This window comes from Mirounga leonina, unplaced genomic scaffold, assembly GCF_011800145.1.
Source record: "Mirounga leonina isolate KUSES-001 unplaced genomic scaffold, KU_Mleo_1.0 Mir_288, whole genome shotgun sequence".
Classification (NCBI taxonomy): domain Eukaryota; kingdom Metazoa; phylum Chordata; class Mammalia; order Carnivora; family Phocidae; genus Mirounga; species Mirounga leonina.
The window spans coordinates 327,221-355,153 of record NW_023270664.1 but is presented as its reverse complement, the minus strand read 5'-3'; the positions used below and the strand labels follow the sequence as shown (position 1 = coordinate 355,153).

The window sequence follows — 27,933 nt, the reverse complement described above, 5'->3', positions numbered from 1 at the left end:
CATCAGGCTCCCTGCTCAGCGGGGAGCCTGCTTCTCCCTCTGCCCACCGCTCCCCCTGCTTGTGCTGTCGCTCACTCTCTGTTGCCCACACTGTCTCCCTCTAGCAAATAAATAAAATCTTAAAAAAAAAAAAGTCAAGCAGAATGTTATGTTTGGATCCGTTGCCCATCATCCCATCTGTTGCATTCCACGCCCCCCAACCCGCCATCCCCGCATGCCTCTCTGTTACCTTGCTTTCCTCCTCTCCTCTACCTGCCCAGTCCTCAGTGTCCACGTCCGTTTCTTAGGTGAATCCCTTCCTCATGGCTTCCACTGAATTCTCTTTCTTACTCCAGACTTACTCCACACACTTTGTACTCCCCTGTAGTATTGTAAGCATTAGTTTCGTAACTGTCCAACTTCCCAACGAGGTTGTAAAGGTTCTGAACATTTTTCTTCTGTCCCTGATGCTGTCTTCGGTCAATAGGTGCTTGGGTACACTCCGTCTGTAAGACTCTTTCCATAGGAAGAAGGGCACAGGCAAACCTCAGAAAGCTGACCGATTAGTGTCGGCTTCACTGCTGGCTCCCTCCACCCTTGTGTAGGTTACCTGCTCATCTCAAAGCTATTAGTAACACATTTATCTTTACTGAAGCATGTACCTCTTCGAAATAAAAAAAAGTTGTGTGTGGTTTTGGAAAGACAAGAGTATGTTCTGGGAGAATAGGAAGTTGGTGGACTAGGTGGCAGTATTTTCAAACCGAAGCTAAATTGTTTTGTCAGGGATGAGGGAGTTTCTGTATTATGTGAATGAGAAGATTTCTGTGGGGATCCGTGTTTGAATAAAGACCGCCAGAAGGAAAGCAGCAAGCACAAAGCAGTGTGTTAAAGCAGAAGGACAGTCTGAAGGTGGAGAGGGGGCTAGGTTGGATGTTATTGGGTCTGGGCTGGGAGGAGCTGTGTCTAATGGACGTGCTTTCAGTCCTTTGGGAAACTTCCCACAGGTTGGGATGGGGAGTTTTTGCCCCTACGAGGTTGAACTGGAACATCCTGGGGGCCTTTCTCCTAGGGTCGGACTGTACCTGCAAAGCAAATGCATCCTGTAGAGTCTAGGGGTTACCTTGGGGCAGGGGTGGAGGAGGGCGCATGCTCCACCCATGTGGCTCTTGATCCGGCAGCCCCAAGGTCTTGGAAGCCTCAAGGTCAGGATGCTGAGCTCCAGGCTTTTAATGCGTAGCTTTTTAAAATCACTGTCCTCACCTCCAGCTCCTGACTCTGTCACTCCCCTTCTGGGACTTAAGACTCTGCCTCAGGGTCTCCTTCCACTTCTGTGCAATTTTTACCTAACAGTTTAATGTGACCTTTTGAAAATACCTTAAAAAATTGGGCCTGTATGTATCAACATTTAAGACACAAGCGGTCTTTGCAGGATTGTTATTTCTACCACAACACCTTTGACAAAAGCAAGAAGACTCACTATTAACTTTAAAACTTTTGTTTTTTTCTTTCCAACGATGAGAAATTGCTCTGAAGTTGAGACCCAGTGCTAATTCCAGCATATCTCTCTTTTTTTAAGGCATATGTTCAGTACAATGAAGATAATGTTGACAGAGACATCCAGACTGAAGAGATAGAGACCAGAGGGGTGTGGACCCAGCACCCCGGAGAGGGCACGGCCGTGTCAGGGGGTGAGCAGGTCTTTGCTCTGAGCACTGAGTGCAGTGTCTTGACGTTATTTTTGGTGTTGTGTTTATTACCTTTCCTGTTATCTCTTCTTGTACCGTTTCTTCCAGTGTGGCTGTTTGTGTGTGACTGGGGAGACACCCAGTATTCTTCGCAAAAGCAGACTAGCTTTTGGGAACCACTAATATTAGCACTGAGCTAAAGGCCCAGTGTGGGCCTTGACCAGGGTTGATAACACTTTTATTCCTAAACAGAGGGAGAGTCCATATTCCAAACAAGTGCTTTCAAATGGGCCTGTTCTCATTAATAGAGAATTTCAGATAGGAGGTTCGGTTTCCAGACATGTTGTCTGAGTGTTAGGTGGAAGGCCCAGAGAATGCACAGTGCCATGCTTGATGCCGGTCGCCTTCCTAGTTGATTTTTACTCACAGGACTTACCCTGTGTGGCCGGGGCCCTACTGCTCCCTTTCCTCAGGTAAGCCTCCTCCTAAGAAAAGAAGATACCCAAACCTAACACTTACAAAGTGATTAAATTGATGCCTTTAACTATTTCCCTTAGTGCATGTGAGTAGGATTCTGTGTACAGACTTCCTATAAAACAAGGTGCAGTTGTTCTTGAAAAAATCGTGGTAGATCTAGAGAGTACAACGTAAAATTCTCTGACTTTTCCTTCCAGGGAAAGGTTTGTAACAACTCTTTGAATCCTAAGGTGTGTTAAGACATGAAGTTTAGGGTCCACTCGGTTGGTTCAGTGCAGCCTGCTCTCTCTAGGGAGCAGGAGTGGAGATCCCTGTGATGTGGCCGCTGCACCGAAGGTCGACACGCGCAGGCTGTCCAGCTTCCTCCGGGCGGCGTGCCAGGTACGTGCTCACCAGGCCCCCTCGCGATGTGTGTCACCACAGGGCTGGCTGCGTACTTGGAGTCTGTAGTTCAATACCAGTTGCTTATATTGTAACATAAACGTAGACTGAAAAACAGACCTACTACATTGTGAAGGCAGGCGTACACTAGGCTATTCGAAATTAATAAATTCATGACTTTTAACTGACTGGAAATTTACAAAATACAATCAAAGATGATGGGAATGGTCTGTTGAACCCCATGTACCTGCTGGTTATCAACTCACGGCTGATGGTCTCAGCCCACGTCCACCTCCAGCTATTTCTGAACACTCAGCCCCTCCACGTGTCAGGGTGAGTCTCTCAAAAGGAGCCTTAAAACTATTGAGAGTGAAGTGGCTCGCGTGCCCTCAGTTGTCTCCTGTGTCTTTATGGGAGCGGCCAGTGTGGCAAACATGGGCTCTGATGTGTGGGTTGGAGTCAGCCTGTCTCCCCGTCTGTATTCTGGACACATGGTGGTTCCTTCCTCCCCGTGCTGTGTTAGGAGAGAGTCTGTGCTTTATGAGATAGATCATACTTCCACGTAATTTTAAACTTAATCGGCTTCTCTTTTAGGGTCAGTTCATGGGGAGCTACGAGGAGAGAGCCCTTGGGTACAGGGTGAGGAGAAGGGAGGTTGGGCTGGAGTAGGAATGAGTGAGGCCGGAGTGGGCCTGGTTGGGTCTGGGCTGACTTTAACCTCCCAGCTCTCCTTCATCTTCTGCAGCCCAACCTCCCACGCTGGTCCCATTTCTGCGGTGGATGTTTCTCCTGGTTCTGCCGTGTGTCCCCTTACCCATCGTCACCCTAAACATGACCCTGTGAGAGCCATTCCAGGACCTACTGCTCGTTCTGTCCTCACTGTGGCCCCATGAGAAAGACAGTGGTGTATATGCCCTGACGTATTTTTATGCCCCTTCTTTAGTCAGGAAAACTGGGTGGTCCGCTGTTTTCCTCCTCCTGTTGTTTTTAGAAAAGCGTTTAAATAATGACTCTCCTGTGGAGTTTATGTTAATGGAACTTTACCTGTTTGTTTCTATTATTGTGCAGAGAGAACAATATAATTTTGTTCTGTTCGTTTCTGTGATGTCTTGGAGTTAAGCAGTTATTTTCAGAAATGTGATAGGTAATGATTTCTGTGTTTTGTTTTGTTCTTATAAAAGTGAATATATTTGAAATGCTTATGAAGGACTGCTCACTGTCTTTGAAAGGTGATTGCGGTTTTGCTTGAAGAGGATCGTGTGGGAGCCGAACCCGGCTGGTGCCCCGGGGCACAGGACAGCACCCTGCATATCAGTGAAAACTCCTCTCAGCTGAATACCAGCCTGCCCTTCCTTCAGAGTAAGGGCGAGCCTTGAAGTGTGTTGAAATCTCATAGCAAGCATTTATGTTGAAAGAATGATCTTTACTGTTGCATCTTGTGTAAAGGTCATGGGGTTTACTGAATACAGAGCAGAGATTTAGCATCTGCAGAACTCTGAAATGCAAAGTCGGTTTTCTTCTAAAAAGGAAACTGTGTTAGACTCACATGAACACTGGCCCCAGGCAATAGAGGGAGTGAGCCATAATTTAAATGAGTGGAAGCGGAGGTTTTGTGTGTGTGTTTTAAATCCTGTTTCTTCCAGTCCGTTGCTCGGTTTCTCTTGTTCCTTGGAGTGGGGGCCCCGGGGGCCGCGTGAGGGGTGTTCCGTGAACCAGTGAGTAGCTGCTCTTCCCATGGGTCCTCATCCTCAGCCCTCAGCTGGTCCCAGAGCACCACGGCTGAGCTGCCACATACACGTGTGACCGTTTAAATTGCTCTAAGCAGAGTGCGTTCACATGGTCAAATTGATGTTTCTTGAGCTGGTCGTCTCTTTGCCTTGTTCCAGCTGGTGAGGTAGTCTGCAGTCTGTCCTGGTCTGTGTCGGAAGGAAAGGAAGAGTATTTTTGTTGGTTTCTGAAATAATTTGTTTCTTGTACTGTATGTACAAAGAAGCACACAGTGCACTTATAGAAAGAATAAAAATATATTCAGGGCTTTACCTGGCAGTAAATGAAATCCTGTGGTGAGAGCGTGCCAGTCTGACAGTATTATGGTTGAACTCAGTAAAGGCATGTTGTGGTACCAGGAGGGCCAGATTCTACAGCTGCCTCGGTCTGCTCCGGGGGCAAAACCTGCATGTTCACACTCCCACAGCCCACGTCACCCCAAGAAACGGGAGTTAAAGACACACTTTGCTCCAGGAGCTGATGAGTAACACAGCTCACAAAACCGAGGGAGCTTGGGTTATATACATGCATCTAGAATCCTTTGTGAGAAACACATGACGCACGTATGTTCTTACAGGACAGGGTCCTTGGGTGTGGTAGGCATGAGTTCCCCCAATGGGCAGTGTGCAGGTTTCTCTCGTTAGTTTGTTTTGTGTTCCAGTAACATGAACTTATTTTTTGAGAGAGAGAAAGAGAGCGGGGTGGTAGGGAGGGCAGAGGGAGAGAAAGAAAATCTTAAGCAGGTTCCATGCCCAGTGCGGAGCCCGACATGGGGCTCCATCTCAAGGCCCTGAGATAACGACCTGAGCCAAAACCAAGAGGTGGACGCTCAGCCGAGTGAGCCACCTAGGCACCCCTTCAGTGACATGAATTTCGAGGTAACAGAAGGAAAATGAGGTTAGATGACAGGTTATCTGACCAAGTGAGGAGTTGGTCTCACCTGTGAACCTGGGACCTGGTCACATTACACCCCAGTCTGTGCTCTTCACGGGTCTGTGCGGTGCCGTCCTGCTCAGACACACACCAAAGAATGATGCGGCCAACGCTGGCCTGCTGTTTCTTTGGGTCGAGTGGACAGAAGTCCTGCCCTGCTGGTGACTGGAAAAGTGAATGTGCAGTGTATCAGAGGGGTGAGTTCCGAGGAGAGGAAGTGTCAGGGCTGGCGCTCTTGGCTTCTGAGGGAGAAGGCCTCGCTGTGTGAAAACCATAGGCTTCGAGGGGCTCAGCGAGGCACGAAAGGGACCCCTTGCGTGGCCTGACTCCAGATCGCGTCCAGGCAACCTGGTTCTCTGAGAGTAGCTTGCAGACGAGGTGTGGCCTACGCCGAACATCAGGAAAACCATGAGGCCTGCTTGGGCCTTTTTCAGGAGGAGCAGTGGCCACTTGTTGAAACCCAGACCTCAGGCCCAGGCAGCTCTGAAAGGACTTTATTTCTTCATTAAGGGGAAATTTATTTGAATATTTAAAAAATATTTATTTGAGAGAGTGAAAGAGAGAGAATGAGCAGGGGGAAGGGGAAGGGTACAGGGAGAGGGAGAAGCAGACTCCCCGCCGAGCAGGGAGCCCGATGTGGGGCTCGATCCCAGGACCCTGAGATCATGACCTGAGCCGAAGGCAGCCGTTCAACCAACTGAGCCACCCAGGAGCCTTATTTGAATATTCTTGTGTGTTCATTTAACATGGATTCTGGCAAACACTGACATGGAGAAGTACTTCTCTCATTTTTACCCCCAGATCGAGAAGTGTCGTGCTTATGTGCCTCTCAGGTGTGGAGACAGACGGTAGTGTCTGTGCATGGGCCGCCCGGAGCCGCGTTCGCCCCCGCGCTGGACAGCAGATACGTGCTGTGCGTGTGGGATATCTGGCAGCCTTCGGGGCCTCAGAAGGTCCTGATATGTGAGTCGAAGGTACGGCCCCGGGAGAGTCGTAGGCTTCCTGAGAGGAAGGGCAGGCAGTGGGAGGGGCAGGTGCAGGTGGATGGCCATTTCTTTCCCTTCCCGGCCGCCCTCAGCTATGTGCAGGTGTGATGGGACACATGTACGTGTCTACTGTGACTCTAGAAATTCTTAGTTCAAAGATCAACTCAGACTGAAGAAGTCTGGGGTTATCACAGCCTGATGGGTCCACTGGGGCCGAGTAGTTATCCGTGTCATAAAGATGTTGGCCGCCCTCGGCATGTGTCTGGGACCCTAGAAGGGTCCCTTTTTGGCTTACAGTATTTGAGTCATGGATATTTTAGGGGTTTCTTAGCGGGCTGGAGGTTTTCAGAGTCCTCTCTTGGGCTTCTCCTAGCCCCTCATTAACTCGTACAGGGGGAGAGTCGTCCTTTTAGGTTTGCTTCCTTTTGGATTGGGAAAATACATATGCTCCTTGATCTCAAAGTCACTGATTTTCACCAAGGCGGTTGAGAAGAGTAACTTTTACAGGTTTTGTGGTTCAGGATGTAAATAAAATGACAGAGCATGGCGTTGCCATTCTGGGCCTGGCGACTGGGGTTGAACGGAGGGGTTGTGGTGCACACTCTGTGTGCCCAGCTGTGTGCGAGGCATCTGTGTTTGTGAACGCCAGTCCTGCAGCGGCTCGTCCTCCCTGCTTTCCACTTGGAGCCGACGCTGACTTGCACCTGCTTACTTCCTCGTGGGGGAGTCCCAGGGATAGTGTGGGACATGGGGAGGGTTGGTGCTCCCATGACCATGGCCTCATGTTTTCAGTCTCCGGCTTCCTGTGTGTGTCATTCCAGGTCACATGTTGCTGCTTTAGCCCTTTTAAAGCCTTTTTACTGTTTGCTGGGACAGTGCACGGCTCAGTCGTCGTGTGGGACCTACGAGAAGACCCTAGGATACATCATTATGTGAAGCTGGGCAATTGCTTCTGGACCTTCAGGACAGCAACGTTTTCTACTGGTCAGTGACCCCCACCTGCCCATCCGGTGTCTTCTAGAAAAGTCATCACAGAGTTGAGGAACATCTGCAGCTTCTTTGCATTTATTCCTTCAGATTACCCCAGAGGATGGGGTCTGACCTATGAGCAAAAGAGGCATTTGATGAATAGTAAAATAAAAAATCTACCCAGATGGTGCTCAGCTCATGGCCAACAATGATTAGAATGCTCTCTCTTGTTAAATTTCTGGATTTCAAATCCTCAGTGAAATAACTTTTAGTTTTAAATTAGCTTAAGGCATATCAGTACATGTGTGTTCCACGGCTTAGTTAACCCCACGAATGCTTGAAATAGACAGAAAATGATTCACTTTTTGGGGGATGAAAGGACCCTGAACATCTGCACCTGCCAGGATCTTTAATGTGAATCCTTCTTGCCGTTGTAGCCACAATCACGTAGCCACAACCAACCACGGCCACAACCACCCACCACAGCACAGCAGCCACAACCACAACCACCACAACAGCTGTAACCACAACAACCACAACCACCCCCCACAATCACAGCAGCCACAACCACAACCACCACCAGAACCACAACCACAGCAGCCACAACCGCCCACCAAACCACAACCACAGCAGCCACAACCACCACAACCACAACCACCACCACAACCACAGCAGCTGTAACCACAACAACCACAACCACCTCCCACAATCACAGCAGCCACAACCCCCACCCCTTGGTGGGTACTTGTTCTGGGGCTTCCTCAGTGCTTTGTAGACATCGGTGGTCTAATGCCTATCTTGGCTTACTTCCCTGCTGCTCAGGGAGAGGGAAGCTTGTCCCTGGTCACACTGACTTTGTGGCAGGCCTGCCTTCAGACCCCATTGTCTTCGCTCTGTCCTTCTCTCCGTTCTTGCCCAGGAGCCTGTCTCTCCTTTGCCATCGGCCACTAATCAGTTTTCTGTCTCCACAGTTTTACTTTTTCCCGATGTCAAATGAACGGAATCCTACAGAATGTAGACCATCGAGCCCGGCTTCTCTCACTTAGCATTTTGCATTTACAGCTCCCTGTGCTGCTGCATGCACCAGCAGCCCATCCCTCAAATGTGTGCATCATGTTGTTTACCCGTCCACCAGGTGGTGAGCGTGGGGTTAATTCCACTTGTTGGCGACTGTGAGTAGAGCCGCATCAAAGGGCCTGTATCAGCACTTGGACCATTTTGCAGTCCCAGCAAAGTATGAGCTCCTGGTGCTCTGTATCTCACCAGCACGTGGTACCGCCAGCTTTTTAGCCATTCTGATACGTGTGTAGTGGTGTCTCATTATGGTTTTAATGTGCATTTCCTGATGACATACGATGTGCAGAATCTCTTCAGAGGCTTTTTAGAAAACGATTATTTGAGAGAGAGAGCGTGCGTGAGGTGCGGGGAGAGGGGCACGGGGAGAGGGAGAGAGAATCTCAGGTAGACTCTGTGGTGAGCACGGAGCCCGACGCAGGGCTTGACTCTACGGCCCGGGATCATGACCTGAGCCCAAATCAAGAGTCGGACGCTCAACGGAGTATACCACCTGCGTGCTCCCATGGGCCTTTTTTTTTTTGCCACTGTGTGTCTTCTTCGGGGAGGTGTCTGTTCAGGTCTTTTGCACATTTCTACAAGTGATTTATTGCCTTGTTGAGTTATAAGAGGGTTTTTTTTAATTTCAATTTTTTATTTTAGATAACAGTCCTTTATCAGATGTGTGTTTTGCCAGTATTTTTTCCCAGGTTGTGGCTTATCTTCTCATTTCTTAACCAAGTGGGGTTTTGAACTTTCTGTTTCTAGTCTTCCTCCACGAGAGTTTGATATCACACATACGTTGCATATCTGTGTATGTACTATATGTGTAACTGTGTTTTATACTGTTAGCCTTAAAACTCCCAGTTATTTTACCAGCAGAAGATGGATTTATTTGGGTATGGCAGAGGATTGCAATTCACATAAGCAGGCTATGGCAGATCTAGGAAAGTGCAAGAAACACAGGACAGGGACATTACTTCTTGGAGAAGGAGGAAGTTGGGAGGGTTGTTTTGAAGAAAGGTCCACTGGAAAAAAGCATGGGTTCCGGGTGATGAGGTTTCTCACTGGCTGAGCTGCTGGGGATGCAGTGAACATCTTTCCCTGGTGATTCTGTCCTGTGGAGGGTTCTGATGTTGGGGTTTCTAAGTGATGGGCACTGAGTGCTGGGCTCCCCATCTAGCCTCCCGCCTCCACTGTAGTGAGGTTTCCCTTTATTAATTTTCACAATGCATACAAAAAGGTTTTTTGTCCCCTAACAAACAACCTTTGCCTCCTTGGGAGCAATGTTGCTGTTGTTGAGAATGTATGAGTTTATAGGTACCTTATGGGTTTGATGCTATTACAGAAATAGCTTTTTTTTTTAAGAGATTTTATTTATTTATTTGAGAGAGGGAGAGAGATCACAGAAGGAGAGGGAGAAGCAGACTTGCTGCTGAGCAGGGAGCCCAATGCAGGACTAGATCCCAGGACCCTGAGATCATGACCTGAGCCAAAGGCAGATGCTTCACCGCCTGAGCCACCCAGGCACCTCCCAAAAGATAGCTTTTAAAAATGTGCATTTTCTGGGCGCCTGGGTGGCTCAGTCGGTTAAGCGACTGCCTTCGGCTCAGGTCATGATCCTGGAGTCCCGGGATCGAGTCCCGCATCGGGCTCCCTGCTCGGCGGGGAGTCTGCTTCTCCCTCTCACCCTCCCCACTCTCATGTGCTCTCTCTCATTCTGTCTCTCAAATAAATAAATAAAATCTTAAAAAAAAAAATGTGCATTTTCTAACTGCTCCTGATGTACTAATTAACGTTTGAATTCACCACCATGTTCAAAACACTAGAACTGTAAGTTTTTAAACTGTACGTATATAGATAAGTGACTCCATTCAAACACCTCCTTCGTTTTCTTTTGCCACTGAATGTTGTCACTGGGACCAGTCAGGTTTCACTAAGCTCCCAGCGGTGAGTGAGCCAGGGAGCTTCTGACCCAGCCCCTGCACACACCCCCACCAGCATCTTCCCCCTACAGGCCCCCCCAGTGGACCCCCCCATGCCCTCCCCCTGCAGGCCACCCTCAGTGTGGCCCCCCATTGTGTACCCCCCAGGGTGGCTCACTAGTGTGCAGCCCCCCTGTAGTGTACAGCATCCCCTCCCCTCCCCACAGTGTGCATCCCCAGTGCGTGCCCCCCCAGTGCAGCCCCAGCTCCCCAGCGTGGCCCCCCCCAGTGCCCTCCCCCTGCAGGCCACCCCCAGTGTGGTCCCCCATTGTGTTTCCCCCCAGAATGGCTCATCAGTTTGCAGCCTCCCTGTAGTGTACAGCACCCCCTCCCCCCACCCCTCCACCCCCCACCCCTGCAGTGCACAACTCTCCTCCCAGTGTGCCCCCCACCTAGTACCTGGGCCGCCCCGAGTGCTTGCTCCTCAAGCTTGGTGAACTGGAGTCTTGTCTGCTCTTCACCGGTTTTTCCCAGGGTTCAGCCCCCGCTCTCATTTTGTTTCTTGCTGTTTTCTCTCCATGTCTGTCCTGGGTTTCTGATTGCACATGTTGTTTTTGCTTGCTTGCTTGAAGTACATTTCCAAGTGCTTTTTGAAGAGATGTGACACAGTCTGGAGTGGTGAGTTCTGGGCTTCTGCTAAGTGCTTGTTTGGGGCAGGAGAATTTTTATCTCAAATGCTTTGATTTGCACTTTGCATTTTCTTCTTACAGCAGTTTTCTATGGAGTTTGTCTTGATTTTTTTTTTTTCCCCTGTTCTTGGGCTTTTTATAGATGGCTATTCTAGGTCAGAGGAGCTTTATTCTGTTAGTTTGTGAAATGTCGTTTCTTTACTGGGTGGGGCAGGCGAGTGTCTCTGCTCCGTGCGCTGCCGTCTGCCCTTTGTCCGGCTCCACTTTCCAGCCTGTCCATCCCTGTAGCTGGTGAGTGGCCCACCAGGCCCTGCCCGGGAAGCTGGGTTTGCTCTCTGACGGCGCTTTTGCCTGGTTTCTGTTGGGCCTTTGACTCCCTCGTGCCGTGGAGAGTCTTAACCTCACCCCTGCCCTCCGTGCCTGTAGACTTGTTGGAATGAGTACGTCTCTCTATCCTTACAGGTGTTTTGAGGTCCGTGATCTCTGTTTCACAGTAATGCTGAAAGCTGTGATCACACATCATTTTATTTGGGGTCCATATTGGTTTTGTGGTGTTTGGGGAGGATGGATCCCCACATGACATTAGTTGTTCTTCTGTGACTTCTTCACATGTGGTCCTGTGTGCTTTAAACCTTAGATGGTATCCTGACTTCCGTAAACCACCGCAGTCCTGTTCAAGCGGTAGAACCCATCTCCACGTCTGTCTACAAAAAACAGAGTTTTGTGCTTTCCCCCTTTTCTACTCAAGAAGGTATGTGATCTTTCACTTCTGTGAAATCCTTCAATCAAGTTATGCAATGTGGTTTCTTTGTTCACAAGCCATTTCTTGTTTCTGTTTCTACTAGAAATGTCAGGTTTGTCATTCCACATTGCTTCCCTGGATGAAAGTGGGGTTCTCAATGTGTGGGTGAGTAGGATGTGCCCAGGTGCTCACACATGGGGCAGCGCCGACTGAATGCATGGGCTCTCGGACCTGCCAGTTCTGTGGTAGTCCAGGCACTGATACATGCCTGGTGGTCGGACGATGATATGCTTGGCTAAGACGTGAACACCAAGGGCGATACTGGACTGACTCGGAGGCTCCTGCAGGACTTCCTGGGGGAGTGAGGGGAGGGCGCTGGGGATGCATTCTTGGGGGGCTCTCAGAGGACGCACTGAGGCTCTGGCCACTGGCCAGTCCGAGTGACGAGATGTGAAAAGAGGTCAAGGAAAGGGATTCATAACATTTAGAAGTTAATGATCAGTCTTTTTTCTGGAGCAATTATGTTTTTAGTACCGAATATAGAATGCTATCTTAATTAGAACTGCACTTCGCTTTGATTGTGTCCTGGTACCTCCCTGACATGCATTAATACTCATTTCAATATTCTGTTTCTAGGTGGTGGTTGAATTACCAAAGGCAGATATTGCAGGCTCAGTAAGTGACTTAGGTAACTATTAAATAAAAAAAGTTAATTTAGTCAATATTTTCTAGAGTGAATAGAGATTAAAGATACTGACAACCACTTTGAAAAATAAATAAGGAGCTGCCTGAAAAATGAACATTAACGTTCTATATTGTATAACTGTAATCAACCGCTGAATAGACACGTCAGAGTGATTCGGTGATACTCCTTCCAGCTGACGATGTTTTCATTTCAGGAAGGGTTAATAAGTTCTGTTTCTGTCTGTGTGCCATTCTCTTCTCTCTGTTCCTTCCATGCACTCAGAAGTCTGAGTGCTTGAACGCATGTTCATTGTGGGTGGTCTTCCCTTGGTCGGACTCCGGGGCTCTCTGAGGTTGGAGTTGGCAGAGGCCGGCCACGGCCTTGCACGTCAGGAGGAGTGCAAGTGTTTACTGAACGGCCCTGGGCGCGCTAAGCAATAGAAATTGACAAGAGGCCCAAAGGGGGTTCCAGGCAGGACTTTGTTGGGGCTCATGCCCCAGCACTAGGGGGATGCACAAAGGAAGGAGTCCTCAGGCTGGCTCCCCAGGAGGGGTTGGCGAGAGCTTTAAAGAAACTTTGGTGGGAAAAGGGTGATGTCTAAACATGTAGAGCAGGGATTTTGGGGGGGCTTGCACACTTAGCGGTCATGCTTCTTCATGCTCCTTCATACGCTGCATGTCTAATTAGCATGTTAAATCCCCACCCCCGGGTGTGATTTTTAGTATGATAATGAGGGGGAAAGCTGGTGAAGGGTCAGCACTGTGGTCCATCTTGGCTCAGACTGGTTTGGTCTGGTTCTCACAGCCGAACTTCCCTTTTAGATGCTGGAGGGTGTCTGAACTGGAGTAAACTGGTCAAAAACTGGGTCTTGGGGGCTTACTGGGGGCTTGTGGCTTCTGGTGTCTGGCTTGGTTTCTGGCAGCAAGCAGCACCTGTAAGCAGGGCTAGAAAACTGGGTGACAGTGGCGTGTGAGGAGTTCTGGATGAGGGACTGGAGTCCCGTCCCTGCTCCATCTCAGAAGTGTGAGTCAGCTCGAGCACTTTGCGATGCCGTGGCATCCAATGCTCCGCTCCCGTGAGGCCCGGGCACGGTGGACTCTTGAGTCTGTTCCTTGGGTCTGGCGCTCCCTGACTCTGTCCTCACATCATTAGTTCAACTGCTTACTTTCCAGGGACCAGCCCTGTTCACCGTGTCTGTGTGAGGGGTGTGCCCGGCTGACACTTGTTCCTGCTGTCTGGAAACCAGAGGGTTAGAGATGGGGCACTTTGTGTCCCTGGAGCAAGGACTGCGTGCTTCGTGCTGAATGCCAGAGACAGTGCTTGGAAGTACTGTGGACTCTAACTTTAATGAAAACAGGGCTGAATTTCCTCACTGATTTCACGCGTAAACATTTTTGAGGCAGAGTAACTATTTTCTCACTGTTTTCTAATAGCTTCCTCTCTGCTTATTACAAAGCCATCATACTGAGTCCGTGTTGAGCCTTTGGGGGGCTCATAGACTCTCGGGATGTTAGAGCAGGACAGCGTCTGGGAGGTGCTCACCCCTCCTCGGTGTGGCTTGATGGTGGGGCCGGACTCAGAGTCGGGCTCAGGCCTGCCCCTGCCCTCACCCAGGCTGATGCCCTGGACCCAAGCATGTTGCAGCCTTCGAGCGCATCTTGAGGCTGCCTGTGTTGCTCACTTGAGCCATGACCAGGCCATTTTTTTTTTTTTTTTAAGATTTTATTTATTTACTTGAGAGAGAGAATGAGAGAGAGAGAGCACATGAAAGGGGGGAGGGTCAGAGGGAGAAGCAGACTCCCCGCTGAGCAGGGAGCCCGATGTGGGACTCGATCCCGGGACTCCAGGATCATGACCTGAGCCGGAGGCAGTCGCCCAACCAACTGAGCCACCCAGGCGCCCGACCAGGCCATTTTTTAGAAATTTTGGATGGTGGTGAGGAGTTAGAAAGTCTCAGTCCACAGTTAGTTCATAATCTGCCTGTGGAGACGAAATCATTTTGCATGAAAATACTTCGTAGTAATATGGAATAGTCACACACAAGTTATTATAGGGCAGTGTGTATTTCATCGTTAAGTGTTGTTATATAAAAACTCCTTTTATTTGTAGGACCACTTACCCAAACTCTGACCATGTTTCAGCTTTGCTTTTGGGAAAAGCAAAGGGGCTGACATCCATACCAGTAGTCAGTGCTGGAAGAGCGTGACCATTGAATGCCCATGGGAGCGTTTGCGGTGTGTGTGTGTGACATGAGTGCTAACTCAAATCACGGCTACAGCTCATCACTCGCCATCGATGAAGGGCTCTCAACAAGCTGGGCCCTGTCTTGGGTGCCAGGGGAGCAAGGTGACAGGATGCTGGCTCTGCCCCCGGGAGTGTTGTCTTATGGGGAGGTTGACACACCAGCCCTGGCCATCGGCGATGTGACCTGTACGTCAGAAGAAGTGCTTCGTAAGGGCTGTGGACCCAGGGCAGGGAAGGCTTCCCAGGGGAGGTCGTAACACTTGGGCCGAGGCTTTCAGCACTGGGGTTCCTGCAGGAGGACGGTGTGCTGGGGAAAGTGGAGGGCAGTTTCAAGTCTGTGTCATCACAGAACATTCTCCCGTCAGAGTTGTAACTGTGGCAGAGCCCATCACTGTAATACAGTCACACTTCCTGCAAGTCGAATTCATCTGTATGGTTAGGGTCTCTATACTCCCAAGGGTCTAGGCAGTACCTTGCCCAGAATTTGGGTTTCAGTATACATTTTTAGATCCCTCCTTTGCAGTAATTACAAAAAAAGGGAGGAGGATATTGGGGACAGACACAGGAGGCAAAGCCAGTGAATGGCTGAGAGGTCAGAGTTGTGGCCATAAATGCTTGGGAGTCCAGGGAAGGGGGTGCCAGCGCTGAGGAGCAGGTGACCACCGGGTGGCCGAGGCATTTGTAGGAGGGAGGTCCGGGGCGTTTCTGATGAGCATAATACCACCAGTGGGCATTTACAGCAAACTATTCCTGTTGGGAACTTAAGGGGTTTGGGTTTTGTTTTGTTTTGTTTTGCTTAGTGTACCACCATTTTTTTTATTTTATCAGATCTAAAAATGTAAAGGCTTCTTGATTGGTTCCATAGTCCTTTTCTCATAAGGCAGGTTACAGGAACCTCGCCTGCATTAGGGAGGGAACACTCTTTATGGGCCCACGATTTGATGTCATTTCCTAACACAGATATTTAAGCAATGAAAAATGATTCCAGGCAACTGTAATTGGATTTTGGTTTAACTTGTATTAAGAGGTGCATTTATTTATGGTTTGCCTATTTTTAGGTCTGATACCTGGAGGGAGGATAAAGCTGGTGCACAGTGCTGTGATTCGGCTGAGCGACAGGTAAGGCTGTGCACTCTGAGTCAGAACGTTCTCTCCTCTCCCAAGACCGATTTCCCACAGAAGGAAATAACGTTAGGTAATGGCGCATACAGAAAATGTGTGGTCGGGTATGCATTGAAAAATCCAACTTTTCACCCTGTATTTTTGCTCAATTAGTTTAATATTAATGAGTCAGTGTAATAAATATAGTTACCAGGTATAGAGCTAACATTTTTTTCTTTGATTAAAATAATTTCTATCTTATAAATTGGTACTACAAAAACTTGACTATTTTTCAACCAGTTTTAATAAAACACTGAAGTTAAATAGGTAAGTTTCAGGAACCAGAAACATCAGTATGAAAGTTTTATTCAGAAATTTCAATTTCTGCTTTTACTCCTATAACTTAATGTGATGTAAAAATTTTTATTAAATATACAAATATTGTTTGTGGTGGGCGCCTGGGTGGCTCAGTTGGTTAGGCGACTGCCTTCGGCTCAGGTCATGATCCTGGAGTCCCTGGATCAAGTCCCGCATCGGGCTCCCTGCTCGGCGGGGAGTCTGCTTCTCCCTTTCCCACTCCTCGTTTGTGTTCCCTCTCTCGCTGTATCTTTCTCTGTGAATAAATAAATAAAAAAATCTTTAAAAAAAAACCCCAAAAAACAAAAAAAACAAATATTGTTTGTGGTACTTATATGTTCCATGTAAATTTATTTCCGAAACACCTTTTTTCTTGTCATTTATTGCAGTTGGGGGCTATCAGCATGCGATTTACTCTTGAAAAGTTTTTTATATTAGCGTGATTCTTCTTAGAATGCCTCTGGGTTATAGTAATGGATTTGTACCTGCTTTGAGATTGTAAGTCACCTTTAGTTGGTTTAAATATGATACCTACAGGGAATCCTTTATGTTTAAAGAAGTCAGCTGGTACCTTTGACCCCTGGCCCTTGCTGAATTTCCCCGTGGATTGTGGAGGTGGCAGCTGAGACGGGAGGTAGACAAGGAGCGTGCTCAGTCAGAGGGAGCAGCACATGGGAGGCCCAGGGGCGCGAGCACCCGGCCCACCTCGGAAACTGCCGGCAGGTTTGCTGTCGAGAGAGGTGGGGATGAGTCGCGGGCCAGACTGCAGAGTGTTTGCTGTGCTGCAGGCTCCAGACGGCTCTCTTGCGGGGGGTAGGGAGCCGGCACAGGATTTTAAGGCAGAGAGTGGTGTGTCTTATTTGTGACTTAGAGTGATCCGCTTGGCGACAGTGTGGGATTGGACAGAGCAAGGGAGACAGGAGGCTGTTGCAGGGTTGATTAGAAGGATGGGGCCTGAAGCACAGTGGCCACCTTGCATGTGGAGGGGTTGATGCCAGTTAAGGGGTGGAGTTTGGAGGAGTTGCCTCTCACCAGGTGTCTGGCTTGGCTGCCAGGTGCACTGTACACAAGATGAGGGACGGGAGCTAAGGGGGCGGGGGCTGGGCTCGTGCTGCTTGTGGAGATGGCCAGGAGGCAGCCAGCTCCACCGCAGGGATCTCAGCTGGAGGCACAGACCGGAGAGTCCTCAGCTGACCGGGGAGAGTGGCAGTGCTCAGTGTGGGTATGAGAGACAGTGGCCAGATTCCCAACTTCTGGCAGAAGGGGCAGCCATGGGCCCTTTCCTGTTACAAATACGTACACTGTACAACGTAAAAACTAACAATAAACTAAACAGAGTTTTTCCAACGAAGAAGGGGACAGTGCCAGCCAGGAATGGAGCTTGAAGTTAGTGTGCAAGCCTCTGTGTGGTGTGGAGGCTTGGGTGTCAACGTGGCTGTCACAGGCTTCTCGGCTGTGCGGGGCTCAGGCCATGCGAGCAGTGACGCATCAGGCTTGCCTGACGCTGGGGGCTAGAGGTGAGAGCCCTGTGTGGGATTCCTGAGTTCACGGCCCCTTCAGTGAGAGAGCAACTCAGGGAGCCCCACCCCAACCCAGGAAAGGGAAGGGGGCGCGGGAGACTTGAAACCCCGAGCTTCCGGTGGGGGCTGGGATCCACAGGCTGGGGAGGTGGCATCAGAGTCTCAGACCAGTGGCTCACCATCAGACACTGGGACAGCTGCCCGGTAGGCGGTGTTCGAAGGTGGAGGAGGAGGGTCCATCCTTCCTACTGAGGAGGCACTTTGAGACCGGGAAACAAAGCAAGTGACTCCATCCAGTTTACTCAGTGTTTTATTCAGGGTAACTTACTGACAGGGAGGATTGAGCAGGTGACCATCCAGAGCTGTGCTCTGCCAAGTTCAGACCTTAGTGCACAGATTTTATAGAGTAAGGGGATGTGCAGAGAGGCACTGTAGTAAGGTCAGAGGGTTCACATACACCTCAGAGGGTTCGTGTGCGCCTCATTGCAAGCTAATCCTTAATTAGATCTCATGGTGCCATCTGTGTCTCAGGAAGGGGGGACCCTTTGTTATCTTTAACAAATTGGTGGAATGCCAAAGGAAGCCTCCCCCAGTCCTGGCCTCAGTGGTCATTTCTGAGGTGTGTATATTACTCTCCAAGGGGCCTAGAACACGTAGCTCCAAGAGAGGACACGCACAAGATGAAGTCAGTATTGTCAGCACTCCTACGTGGGGGATGCTCCCAGAAGATGGGCTCCCAGGGCTCTTAGAGGAAGCAGTTCAGAAAGAAAAATTATAAAGACTGCAAGCCTGAAGAAACATTTACACGGCACAATGAATGGGCTCAGCATAACAAGAACTTGGGATAATAGGACAATCTAAAAGATTTCTAGAAAGAAATGATCATCTCTGAAATTTAAAGTACGTGAATGGTTAAATACATTAGACATAGCTGAAGAAAGAATTAGTGAACAGGAGACCAGAGCTGGAGGAATGTCTAGAGCTTAGGCAACAGAAAAAGAAATGGGAAAAGAGCAGCGAAGAGCCACAGAGGAAAGGGGACACCACCAGCTCCATGTCCAGGGACACCCGGCGAAGGGTCAATGTGTGAAGTGCTGTCAGCCCTCTGGCGCCAAACAGTTCATCTGCTCATTTTGCTGTTTCTTTCCAGCCTTTCCCATAAAGGTCATGAATTCTGGGGGGCCACACGAACCCTGAATGTGAAGTTTCTGCCTTCAGACCCTAGTCATTTCATTGTGGGCACAGATGTGGTAAGTAAGAGTTTAAATCTCATTCTGTAACTCATTCTCCTTTCTTGGTGGTTTGGCAAATCTTCATTAAAGATTAACTTATTATTTGCTTTTATTACGATGCTGTGTAATTGTTTCAAGAATAACTGCTTTTATCCAACCTCATGCCTAGTCCTTTTTATCACCATTGGTCTTCTCATTACCAGGGTCTTATAAGTCATGGCACCAGACAAGATTTGAGAGTATCTCCCAAATTGTACAAGCCCCAGCAACCTGGCATGAGACCAGTCACAGTGAATGTGATTGATTTTTCACCGTTCGGAGAACCAGTATTCTTGGTAAGAAAGTCGGTTGTTAAAGCACCATTTCTGTTTGGGCAGCAAAACACTAGCAGTGATCTCTGGGGATTTCTTTGAAGTTGGTCACTCACCAGCGCACGCAGGTGCCAGGGGGCTGCACGGCGGAAGGTCCCTTCTGCGTGGCCCGTGCAGAGCGTTCCACGTCGCTGTGGAATGGGTCTGAAGAGTCTTTCTCTTCACATAGCTGGGGCTTACGGGGAAGTTACAGGAACCTGCCCGTCACATCACATTCTTTGCTCCGTGGCTCCGTCCTCTCTCCCGGTCTGTGTGTGGATCTCCCTGCTTTACTGTCCGACAGGCAGTTGCAGAAATGATACTTTATCCATAGTTTGGTGTTGGTTTCCTAAAAATAGGGTCATACTCCTGCAGCTGCAGCCCAGCCTTGACCAGCAGGAGGTTAGCACTGGAACAGCCCTGGCATCCAATGTGCGGGTCGGATCGACGACGGCCTGGTTTATAGCAAAATAACACCCGGGTCACGAATCTCACTCGGTTCTGGACGGTTCCTCAGACATCCTGAGGGGCTTAGGCTCCTCAGTTTGATTCTGCGTGATGTTTCCTCACGATTAGATTCAGGTTTGCCCAGACCCGCATCTGCCCCTGGAGTCACTCCTTTCCCTGTCTGATTCCCGTGTGTCAGTGGGGAGAGAAACGGTCACTCGGTCGGCGCCCCCACGCCCAGCTCCCCAGCGCCCCCCGCCGGTCACTCGGTCCGGGCATCCATCGGCACGGCTTGCCTGCATCCGTTATTGGGGTGATTGGCAAACGGCGATTTCCTAGTCCTGCCCTTAGTTTCGTGTTTTTGGTTGGTTGTGCGCTGGTAGGAAGGCTTTCCCTCGTGTCGTGCGCAGGCACGCATGTGTGTACTCAGGACGTCAGGTGGACACATGGCTGTCGGCTGTTGACTCTCCTGGTGGTCACGTCCTCTGCTGCACTGTCTCTGCTGCTCAGACTGCCCTGGGGACGCCCGTCAGGCTGGCTCCTGTGTTTTCTGACTTGTGCTTTCTGGTACAGCCAACTCCAGAATCAGCCATTTCTCCAGGGAGTCCTGGCTGCAGGCAGGAGAAAAGTGCTGGGAAACCAAGATCTGGGCAGCGAGAAGTGCTCACTGGGTAGGACACAGCATGGATAACCTGCTTTGATCTCCGTGTGCTTATCCTTTAGCCAGTGCTGACTGCACGTGCTTAATGCCAGGGTGACCCCGGTTCCCTCCACCCACCCGGCAGCGGGGGACCTGGCTGCTCTCACCCGCCATGGACACTTAGGTGCCCAATCCGCGAGTGCACAGAGCATTTTGTGGTTGCTAACTTGTGCCTCTGCTCTTTTCGAGGAAGGACGTGAAGGATTAAATATGTTGCGTTAAAAAGGAGTTAAGCTTCTTGAAGCTAAAAATGCGGGCTTTTACTAAACCGGCCAAGTTTTATTTTATAAAAATCTCAATCCGAGGGGAATATATAATCGTATTATTGGTTCACATTTATATAATCTTTTTAAAAAGGTGGGTTACTGGTTTCTCTGGAGCTGATCTTAACAGCCTGTGGTTGCATTAGCCATATTCAACTTTGTTAAAGATAAACACCTGTTTATATATTCACGGAATTCATTACTGGCCGTTTGGGGAAGGGGAAGGGGGTTCAAAGTGTATCAGGATCTCCAGGGTGAATGCTCCCCTTTGTAATCTGTGAGGACAGAGCCAGTGCTCTGAAGAGTGTCCCTCACTGCTGAGGCTGAGTAGAAAAGAAGAAAGAACGGAGACCAACAGTGTCCACCCCTGTCCCCAGGCCGGCTGTTCAGATGGAAGCATCAGGTTACACCAGCTGACGTCCGAGTGTCCTCTCCTTCAGTGGGACGGCAGCACTGACGGCCACGCGGTCATAGGCCTCCGCTGGTCCTTGACCAGACCTGCCGTGTTTCTGGCCCAGGATGACACGTCCTGTATTTATATCTGGGATCTGCTGGAAAGTGATCTGGGTCCTGTAGCCAAACAGCTCATCTCCCCAGACAGGTGAGTCTGATGATGTGCCCTCCCGGGCAGTTCTTCTCAGAAGCATCCTTGGTGATTTATGGGTAAGGTTGCTACACTTTAAACTGTGGTTATTTATGTTTAAATTTAAATACTTTTATATTTACATATTTAAATAATGTTTTGAAAACCATTTTAGAATATGTTATTTCATATTTAGGTCAGAAGAGTCTGTGGATTAAAGAATTCACACTGTACTATTTTCCCATGATTATCATCCTTTTTATTTATTTTTTCATCTATTTGAGATAGAGTGAGTGAGAGAGAGAGAGCACAAGCAGGGGGAGGGCAGTGGGAGAGGGAGAAGCAGGCTCCCCACTGAGCAGGGAGCCCGATGCGGGGCTCGATCCCAGGACCGCGGGATCATGACCAATGAGCCGAAGGTAGACGCTTAACGACTGAGCCACCCAGGTGCCCCAGATATATTTGTTTTTTAATCCTTGCATTTAACACATGAAAGTATTAGATAAATGTATGCCATTTTGACAGGTTCCCCTTTTTTGGTCCATTGTGACCAATGCTTTTTTTATCTTTTTTTTTTAATTTTATTTATTTATTTGAGAGAGAGAGAGAGAGAGTGAGAGAGAGCGAGCACGAGCAGGGTGAGGGGCAGAGGGAGAAGCAGGCTTCCCGCAGAGCAGGGAGCCTGACGTGGGGCTCAATCCCAGGACCCTGAGATCATGACCTGAGCCGAAGGCAGATGCTTAATGACTGAGCCACCCAGGCACTGCCCCCCACCATGATTATCATTCTATAAATAAAAAAAGCTTTTTGTGAGCTCCTTAGTTGCATTCATTTATTAGTCTTTTATTTTTTTAATTAAAAAATTTTTTTTTTATGTTTTAAAGATTTTATTTATTTATTCATGAGAGAGAGGCAGAGGCAGAGGCAGAGGGAGAAGCAAGCTCCCCAAGTTGCTGGGAGCCCGACGTGGGACTTGATCCCAGGACCCCATGATGGTGACCTGAGCAGAAGGCAGACACTTAATGACTGAGGCACTGAGGCATCCCATTTATTAGTCTTTTAAATTCAGTATTTGTCCGAGTGATCTACAGAGTCTTCCTTCTCGTTTCTAAAAAGAGATACTACATGGGAATCAGTAATTCACATAATTTCACATCAGTGTCATTCCTCTGCCCTAAATTGATGTCCCATTCAAACCAGCCCCATGTGCCTCTGCACTGAGTAAGGTGAAACCCATTCATGCGAGTAGTTATTGATGTGCTTTTAAATAATCCCATTTTTGTTGTTTTGTTTAATTTACAGTTGAAATACATATCAAGTTTTCACTGTGAAGGGCTCTCTCGACCCCGCTTTGTCTCGATACCTGTTTTCTTTCTTGAGATTTTCTGTTTTTTGTCAGTACATTCTCCTGCTGTGAAATGAAAGCTCCCATGACCTGTGGAGGACGGGGCCACCCAGCTGTCGCCCACATCCCTTTGTAGAGGAAAGAGAAGGGCAAGCGGTGATCAAAACTAGGGTACGGTTTGACAGAACGTTAGGACACACCAGCAAGACCTGAAAAGGGGCGCCTGGGGGGCTCAGGCGGTTGGGTGTCTGCCTTCGGCTCAGGTCATGATCCCGGGGTCCTGGGATCGAGCCCCGCATTGGGTTTCCTGCTCGGCGGGGAGTCTGCTTCTCCCTCTCCCTCTGCCTGACGTTCCCCTGCTTGTGTGCGCTCTCGCTACCTCTCTCTCTTTCTAAAAAAAAAAAAAAAAGACCTGAAAAAATTAAGACCCTCGTGTATTTAGTGCAAGTAGTATGTACACTTACATTATTCTTTTTTTTTATTATATTATGTTAATCACCATACATTACATCATTTGTTTTTGATGTAGTGTTCTATGATTCATTGTTTTCATATAACACCCAGTGCGCCATGCAGTACGTGCCCTCCTTAATACCCATCATTGGACTAACCCATCTCCCCACCCCCTCCCCTCTAGTTTCCTGGAGTCCATAGTCTTTCATGGTTTGTCTCCCCCTCCGATTTCCCCCCCTTCATTTTTCCCTTCCTTCTCCTAATGTCCTCCATGCTATTCCTTATGTTCCACAGATAAATGAAACCATATGATAATTGACTTTTCTCTGCTTGACTTATTTCACTTAGCATAATCCCTTCCAGTTCCATACATGTCGATGCAAATGGTGGGTATTCATCCTTTCTGATGGCTGAGTGGTATTCTATTGTACATATGAACCACATCATACAGCAATTCAGTAATGTGGCAGGATACAAAATCAATGCAAAGAAATCAGTTGCTTTTCTATACACTAACAATGTAACTGTAGAAAGAGAAATTAGGGAATCGATTCCATTTATAATAGCACCAAAAACCATAAGATACCTAGGAGTAGACCTAACCAAAGAGGTAAAGGATCTATACTCTAGAAACTGCAGAACACTTACAAAAGAAATGGAGGAGGAAGACACAAAAAAGATGGAAAAACATCCCATGCTCATGGATTGGAAGAATAAACATCATTAAAATGTTAATGCTGCCCAGAGTAATTTACATGTTCAACACCATCCCTATCAAAATACCGTTGACATTTTTCACAGAGCTGGAAGAAACAATCCTAAAATTTGTATGGAGTCAGAAAAGACCCCAAATCGCCAGGGGAATGTTGAAAAAGAAAAGCAAAGCTGGCGGCATCACAGTTCCGGATTTCCAGCTCTATTACAAAGCTGTCATCATCAAGACAGTCTGGTACTGGCACAAAAACAGACACACAGATCAGTGGAACAGAATAGAGCGCCCAGAAATGGACCCACTTACATTATTCTAATTATTAAAAAATACATCATTGAAATCCAGACTGTGATTCACTTATAAACACAGAATGTACACACAGTTTATTCCCCAAAGTTTGTCCGTTATTTAATAAAACAAGTGTTTCCCGAGTACCTCCTGTGTGCCGGGCACCAGGGCAGGCCCCGGGGTACGGCGGTGAGCCAGCTGGTAGGCTCACATCCTGATGGGGCAAGATGGGTAGTGAACAAAATAAACTAGCAAGTCCCACAACTTGTGATGGGAGAAATAAACAGGGAGGGATCAAGTGTGGATTTTCAGTGGGGCAGGGAAGGAAGGTCTTACCAAGAAGAGGGGAGGTGTGGGGTCTCCTGGGGTGGGGACAGGGGTCTCTCCCTCCCCACGCCCTTGGTGGCAGTGGGGACCGGCCAGCGTGTCTGGATCTCGGCAGAGGGCAGCAAGCTGAAGCCGCACAGAGCAGGGGATCTGCTGAGGCAGAGCAGAGAATGATGTGGAGCATTCCATCGTAGACGCCTCCTGGTTAGCAGCTGTGTCCGCTAAAGAAGTCGTATTCCTGGGAAGGGCTCAGTGTTTCTTCAGCTGCAGAGAAGAACAGAACAAGGAACTAACAGGGTCTAAAAGGCACGAGTTTAGGTAGAAGGAAGAATTTACCACATTTAGGGTGAATTTAAAACCCGTGGTGATAAGTAAGCTGCGTGCTCATGGTCTGGGAGCAGAAGCAGGCCGGGCGGAGAGTGGCGGGGGTGGGGGGCAGGCACGGCTCTGGGCCAGCGCAGGGGGGTGGTAGCAGCCTGCGAGCCCGGCCTGTGCCTTTTCTCTGCCTCGGCTTAGACTGTCTGGCTCTCATCCCAGGGGCATTTTACCTGGACCGTCAGAGTCCACACTGGTGCTTTGACATCTGTTTTCACGTAGACCCAGCTTAGCGGTGCCCGCGGAGCCCGCCGAGTGGTGCACCCTTGTATCGCGGTTGCTGCGCAGTGGAAGGCTTCATGTTTGTTACCTGCTACTCATGTTCCCAGACTGGTGGCACTTAAACTTGACCTGTGTTTTACACTAGTAATTGAACAGCAGTGTTGAAGTACTAAGTAGTACTAAGTGACGATTCAAGTTCGTTAACGTCTGTGTCGTGTTAGTTCCGGAGGCAGAGGTCAGTGACTCATCAGCGGCGTACAACACCCAGTGCTCATCACATCACCTGCCGTCCTTGCTGCCCATCCCCCGGTTACCCCACCCCCCACCCCCTCCCTCCAGCAGCCCTCAGTTTGTTCCCTGGAGTTAAGAGTCTCGCGTGGTTTGTCTCCCTCAATGATTGTAAGTTTTCGTGGTTTGCTCACCTGCCACAAGTCGTGTTGTGGCTCTCCAGAGCGTGGCCTGTGCGTGGGTGTAGACTGACCGGACCTCAGTCAGGTCCCTGTCAGGGTGTGCTGTGCTTACATCACGGGGGCCTGGGAGTTGGGGCAGTATTTGGATTGTGGGGACAAGCTTATGGAGTACCAGTGGGCGCTCAGACCCTGTGGGGCCACAGTGGGCATTCTCTGCTACCTGCGACTGCTGGTGACCCCCTGGAGGGGCTCACTGCTCCCGTCCTGTGCCAGTCGTGGATCCCATGGAATCAAGGCCCCTGTGGGTGCTGGTGCTGGCAGCCCTGGTCATTATGAGGAGACAGGAGGGGCGGGAGCATTGAGGTCGGTATGAGGCGGGCATGGTCTCAGCCTTCTTGGTGGGTAACGGTGGGATGAATGTAGGCCAGAGGCATTTCGAGGATGCTGGGGACCCCTGACCAAATCAGGCATAGTCAAGGGATCTAGTCAGGGGCCAGGGGAGGCCTCTGGAGGTGATGCCACTGAGTCAGGTCTCAAAGGATAAGTGGAAGTGAACAGAGGAAGACCGGAGGAGCGGGAGTCCCAAGCGGCCAGTACTGCAGGTGCTGTGTGGGAACTGGGATCTGGGGGGCCCTGAGCAGCCAGCGGGCCTCGAGCAGACGTGGGATGCAGGTCGCTGAGTGTCTGTCTGCAGCCTGTGAGGGGAAAGGCTAGAGGCAGGACCCAGTCAGAGAAACTGGTCAGTGAAGGGACGGGAGAGGCAAGCTCAGGGCTGTTGGGCTGTCTCCGGGTTTCTTGCTGGGCACCCGAGGGCCCCTGGCATCCCCGTTCACCAGGAGGAACAAAGCTGGACGGGAGGGTCTAGCGCTCAGGGCATTCCAGCCCACGTGTCTTCAGGCAGCGCATCCTCCATCAAGATCTGTGACCCTCGCAAGCAGTCAGTCTGCAGAAATGCAGAAATACGTTTTCTAAGCGGTTTCCGTAGATTTTTGTATCTTTATTTCTGGCCCAACCTTTCTTTTGACTATTACTGAAGTTTTTAGAATTTCCTTTGCTTTTTACTCCCTCCTTGGAGGATAGGTAATTTGGGAGACTCAGCGATCACACAGCATGTGCTTCTTACTTTCAGGCTGGTGGCCATGACAGTCGTGGGTGAAGCAGAGAAGGCCAGTGGCGGCTTCCTGGCCCTGGTGCTGGCCAGAGCCTCTGGCAGCGTGGACGTCCAGTACCTGAAGAGGGCGTGGGCAGCCCCCGCGGGAGACGAGCTGAGGAAACTGCGGCTACTCTTGCAGGAAGCCCTGTAGAAGGGGGGCTGCAAGATAGCGGGGTGTGGTCTTGGGGACGGGGGCAGGGCGGAGTGATGACCCACACGGGAAAGACAGTTGTGTCCGTGTGCATGTACATTGATAGAGGACATGTATTCTGTATGTAACTTACTTTACAAGAATGTCACCTCAGTGTTCCCAGTGAATAAATCACTGTTTTTTGAATGGAAACAAACATTTTAGTGTGTGCTGAGCTTGAGAGGAAATAGTCATGTCGATTATGTTCTTCTCTGAAAATATTTCTACTTATTTTTAGAATAGCTTTAAAATATTAGCACATCTATATTTTAAGCAATCTACCATGAAAATGTAGTTTAATGAACAATTTTCTTAGTCCTGACGAAAAGGACATACTCAGGTATAAATTAAATGGAGTTATGTCATTGAAATGACCTCCGCCGACTGTGTTTTCTTAAAACTTTCTTGGGCTTCTTTTGGCATTATTTGAGTGTCAGACACGTTTTACATTATGTTTTAGTATTTAAAAATGTCTGTATAAAAATAACCCAAGTAAATAAATGCTCTTGAATTTTGTACTCAGTTATAGCAGAATTTTGGGGCGAGATCCAAGAAAGCCCAGGATGGCCCCCTGGCACAGCGAGGGGCCAGGTGGGGCTTCGGTCTCTCTGGCCACATGCAGCTCCCACTCAGCCACAGGAAGATCTCACGGCAGGACGAGAGCATCTTTTACCCGGAAGGTAACAAGGGACATTCCAGAGCATTTGGCACCTATGTGTAAACGCGTATGTGTATGACTTGTTCAACTGATGTGCTCTGCCTCCTTCGCTAGGCCAGGAGCTCTGTGGACAGAGATGGGTCTCTTTCTCACCACTGTCTCTGAGGGCTGTGTGCCTGCCTCGCACACAGTAGGTGCTCAGCCAGTGGTGAAAGAAGCAACTGAGTGAGTTGGCAGTGTGACTCTCACTAATACAGGGCAGAGTCCTACCAGAATGTCTAGTTCACGACTTGTTGTGGAGATTTTAATTCTGGAAACAGGCTAATCCCCCTGGCCCCTCATCTACCAACCCCCCAAGTCCTTATTTGTGAAATTTGACCTAAACTGGAATTGAGAGGAGTCTAACTACTCTAGTAATAACGAGTGACCTCTGGCGACCTCCAGAATAAGAAGGCATCAACTTTGCAGCCATACTAGCTCTTCTAAATCCTCATAGAGGCTCAGGACGCAGAAGGGAAAAAGCATGGCCACCAAAAACTGGCCCGCTGATGAGGAGAACTTCCAGGTGTGAGACCATTGGACTCCACCGAGAAGTGCCAATGACACCTAGGGATTGAGGTCCTCCCACTGGAGCCTGTGTCTTGGACACAAGACTCTTGCCTGCAAATCCCCCCTCCCCAATCCTCTGGGGGAGCTGCTTCTCTGCTTTCAGACAAAGCTCCCCCATGCCCA

The 27,933-nt window shown here is 49.2% G+C and overlaps 1 protein-coding gene across 6 annotated transcripts in view; it reads left to right on the top strand.

The window, feature by feature from the left end:
* The window catches only part of DYNC2I1 (dynein 2 intermediate chain 1), a 55,941-nt gene extending 28,887 nt beyond the window's left edge, over positions 1 to 27,054 (top strand). For all 6 annotated transcript variants that reach the window (XM_035029750.1, XM_035029751.1, XM_035029749.1 and 3 more), the window contains 13 exons: positions 1,556 to 1,667; positions 2,434 to 2,522; positions 3,752 to 3,881; positions 6,024 to 6,196; positions 7,030 to 7,192; positions 11,482 to 11,595; positions 11,690 to 11,751; positions 12,223 to 12,274; positions 15,574 to 15,634; positions 18,644 to 18,743; positions 18,929 to 19,060; positions 20,863 to 21,086; positions 26,330 to 27,054. In XM_035029750.1, coding sequence (XP_034885641.1) covers positions 1,556 to 1,667; positions 2,434 to 2,522; positions 3,752 to 3,881; positions 6,024 to 6,196; positions 7,030 to 7,192; positions 11,482 to 11,595; positions 11,690 to 11,751; positions 12,223 to 12,274; positions 15,574 to 15,634; positions 18,644 to 18,743; positions 18,929 to 19,060; positions 20,863 to 21,086; positions 26,330 to 26,504 — 1,587 coding nt within the window. In that variant the 3' untranslated portion in view covers positions 26,505 to 27,054. The remainder of the gene's footprint in view (positions 1 to 1,555; positions 1,668 to 2,433; positions 2,523 to 3,751; positions 3,882 to 6,023; positions 6,197 to 7,029; positions 7,193 to 11,481; positions 11,596 to 11,689; positions 11,752 to 12,222; positions 12,275 to 15,573; positions 15,635 to 18,643; positions 18,744 to 18,928; positions 19,061 to 20,862; positions 21,087 to 26,329) is intronic.
* The last annotated feature ends 879 nt before the right edge of the window (positions 27,055 to 27,933 follow it).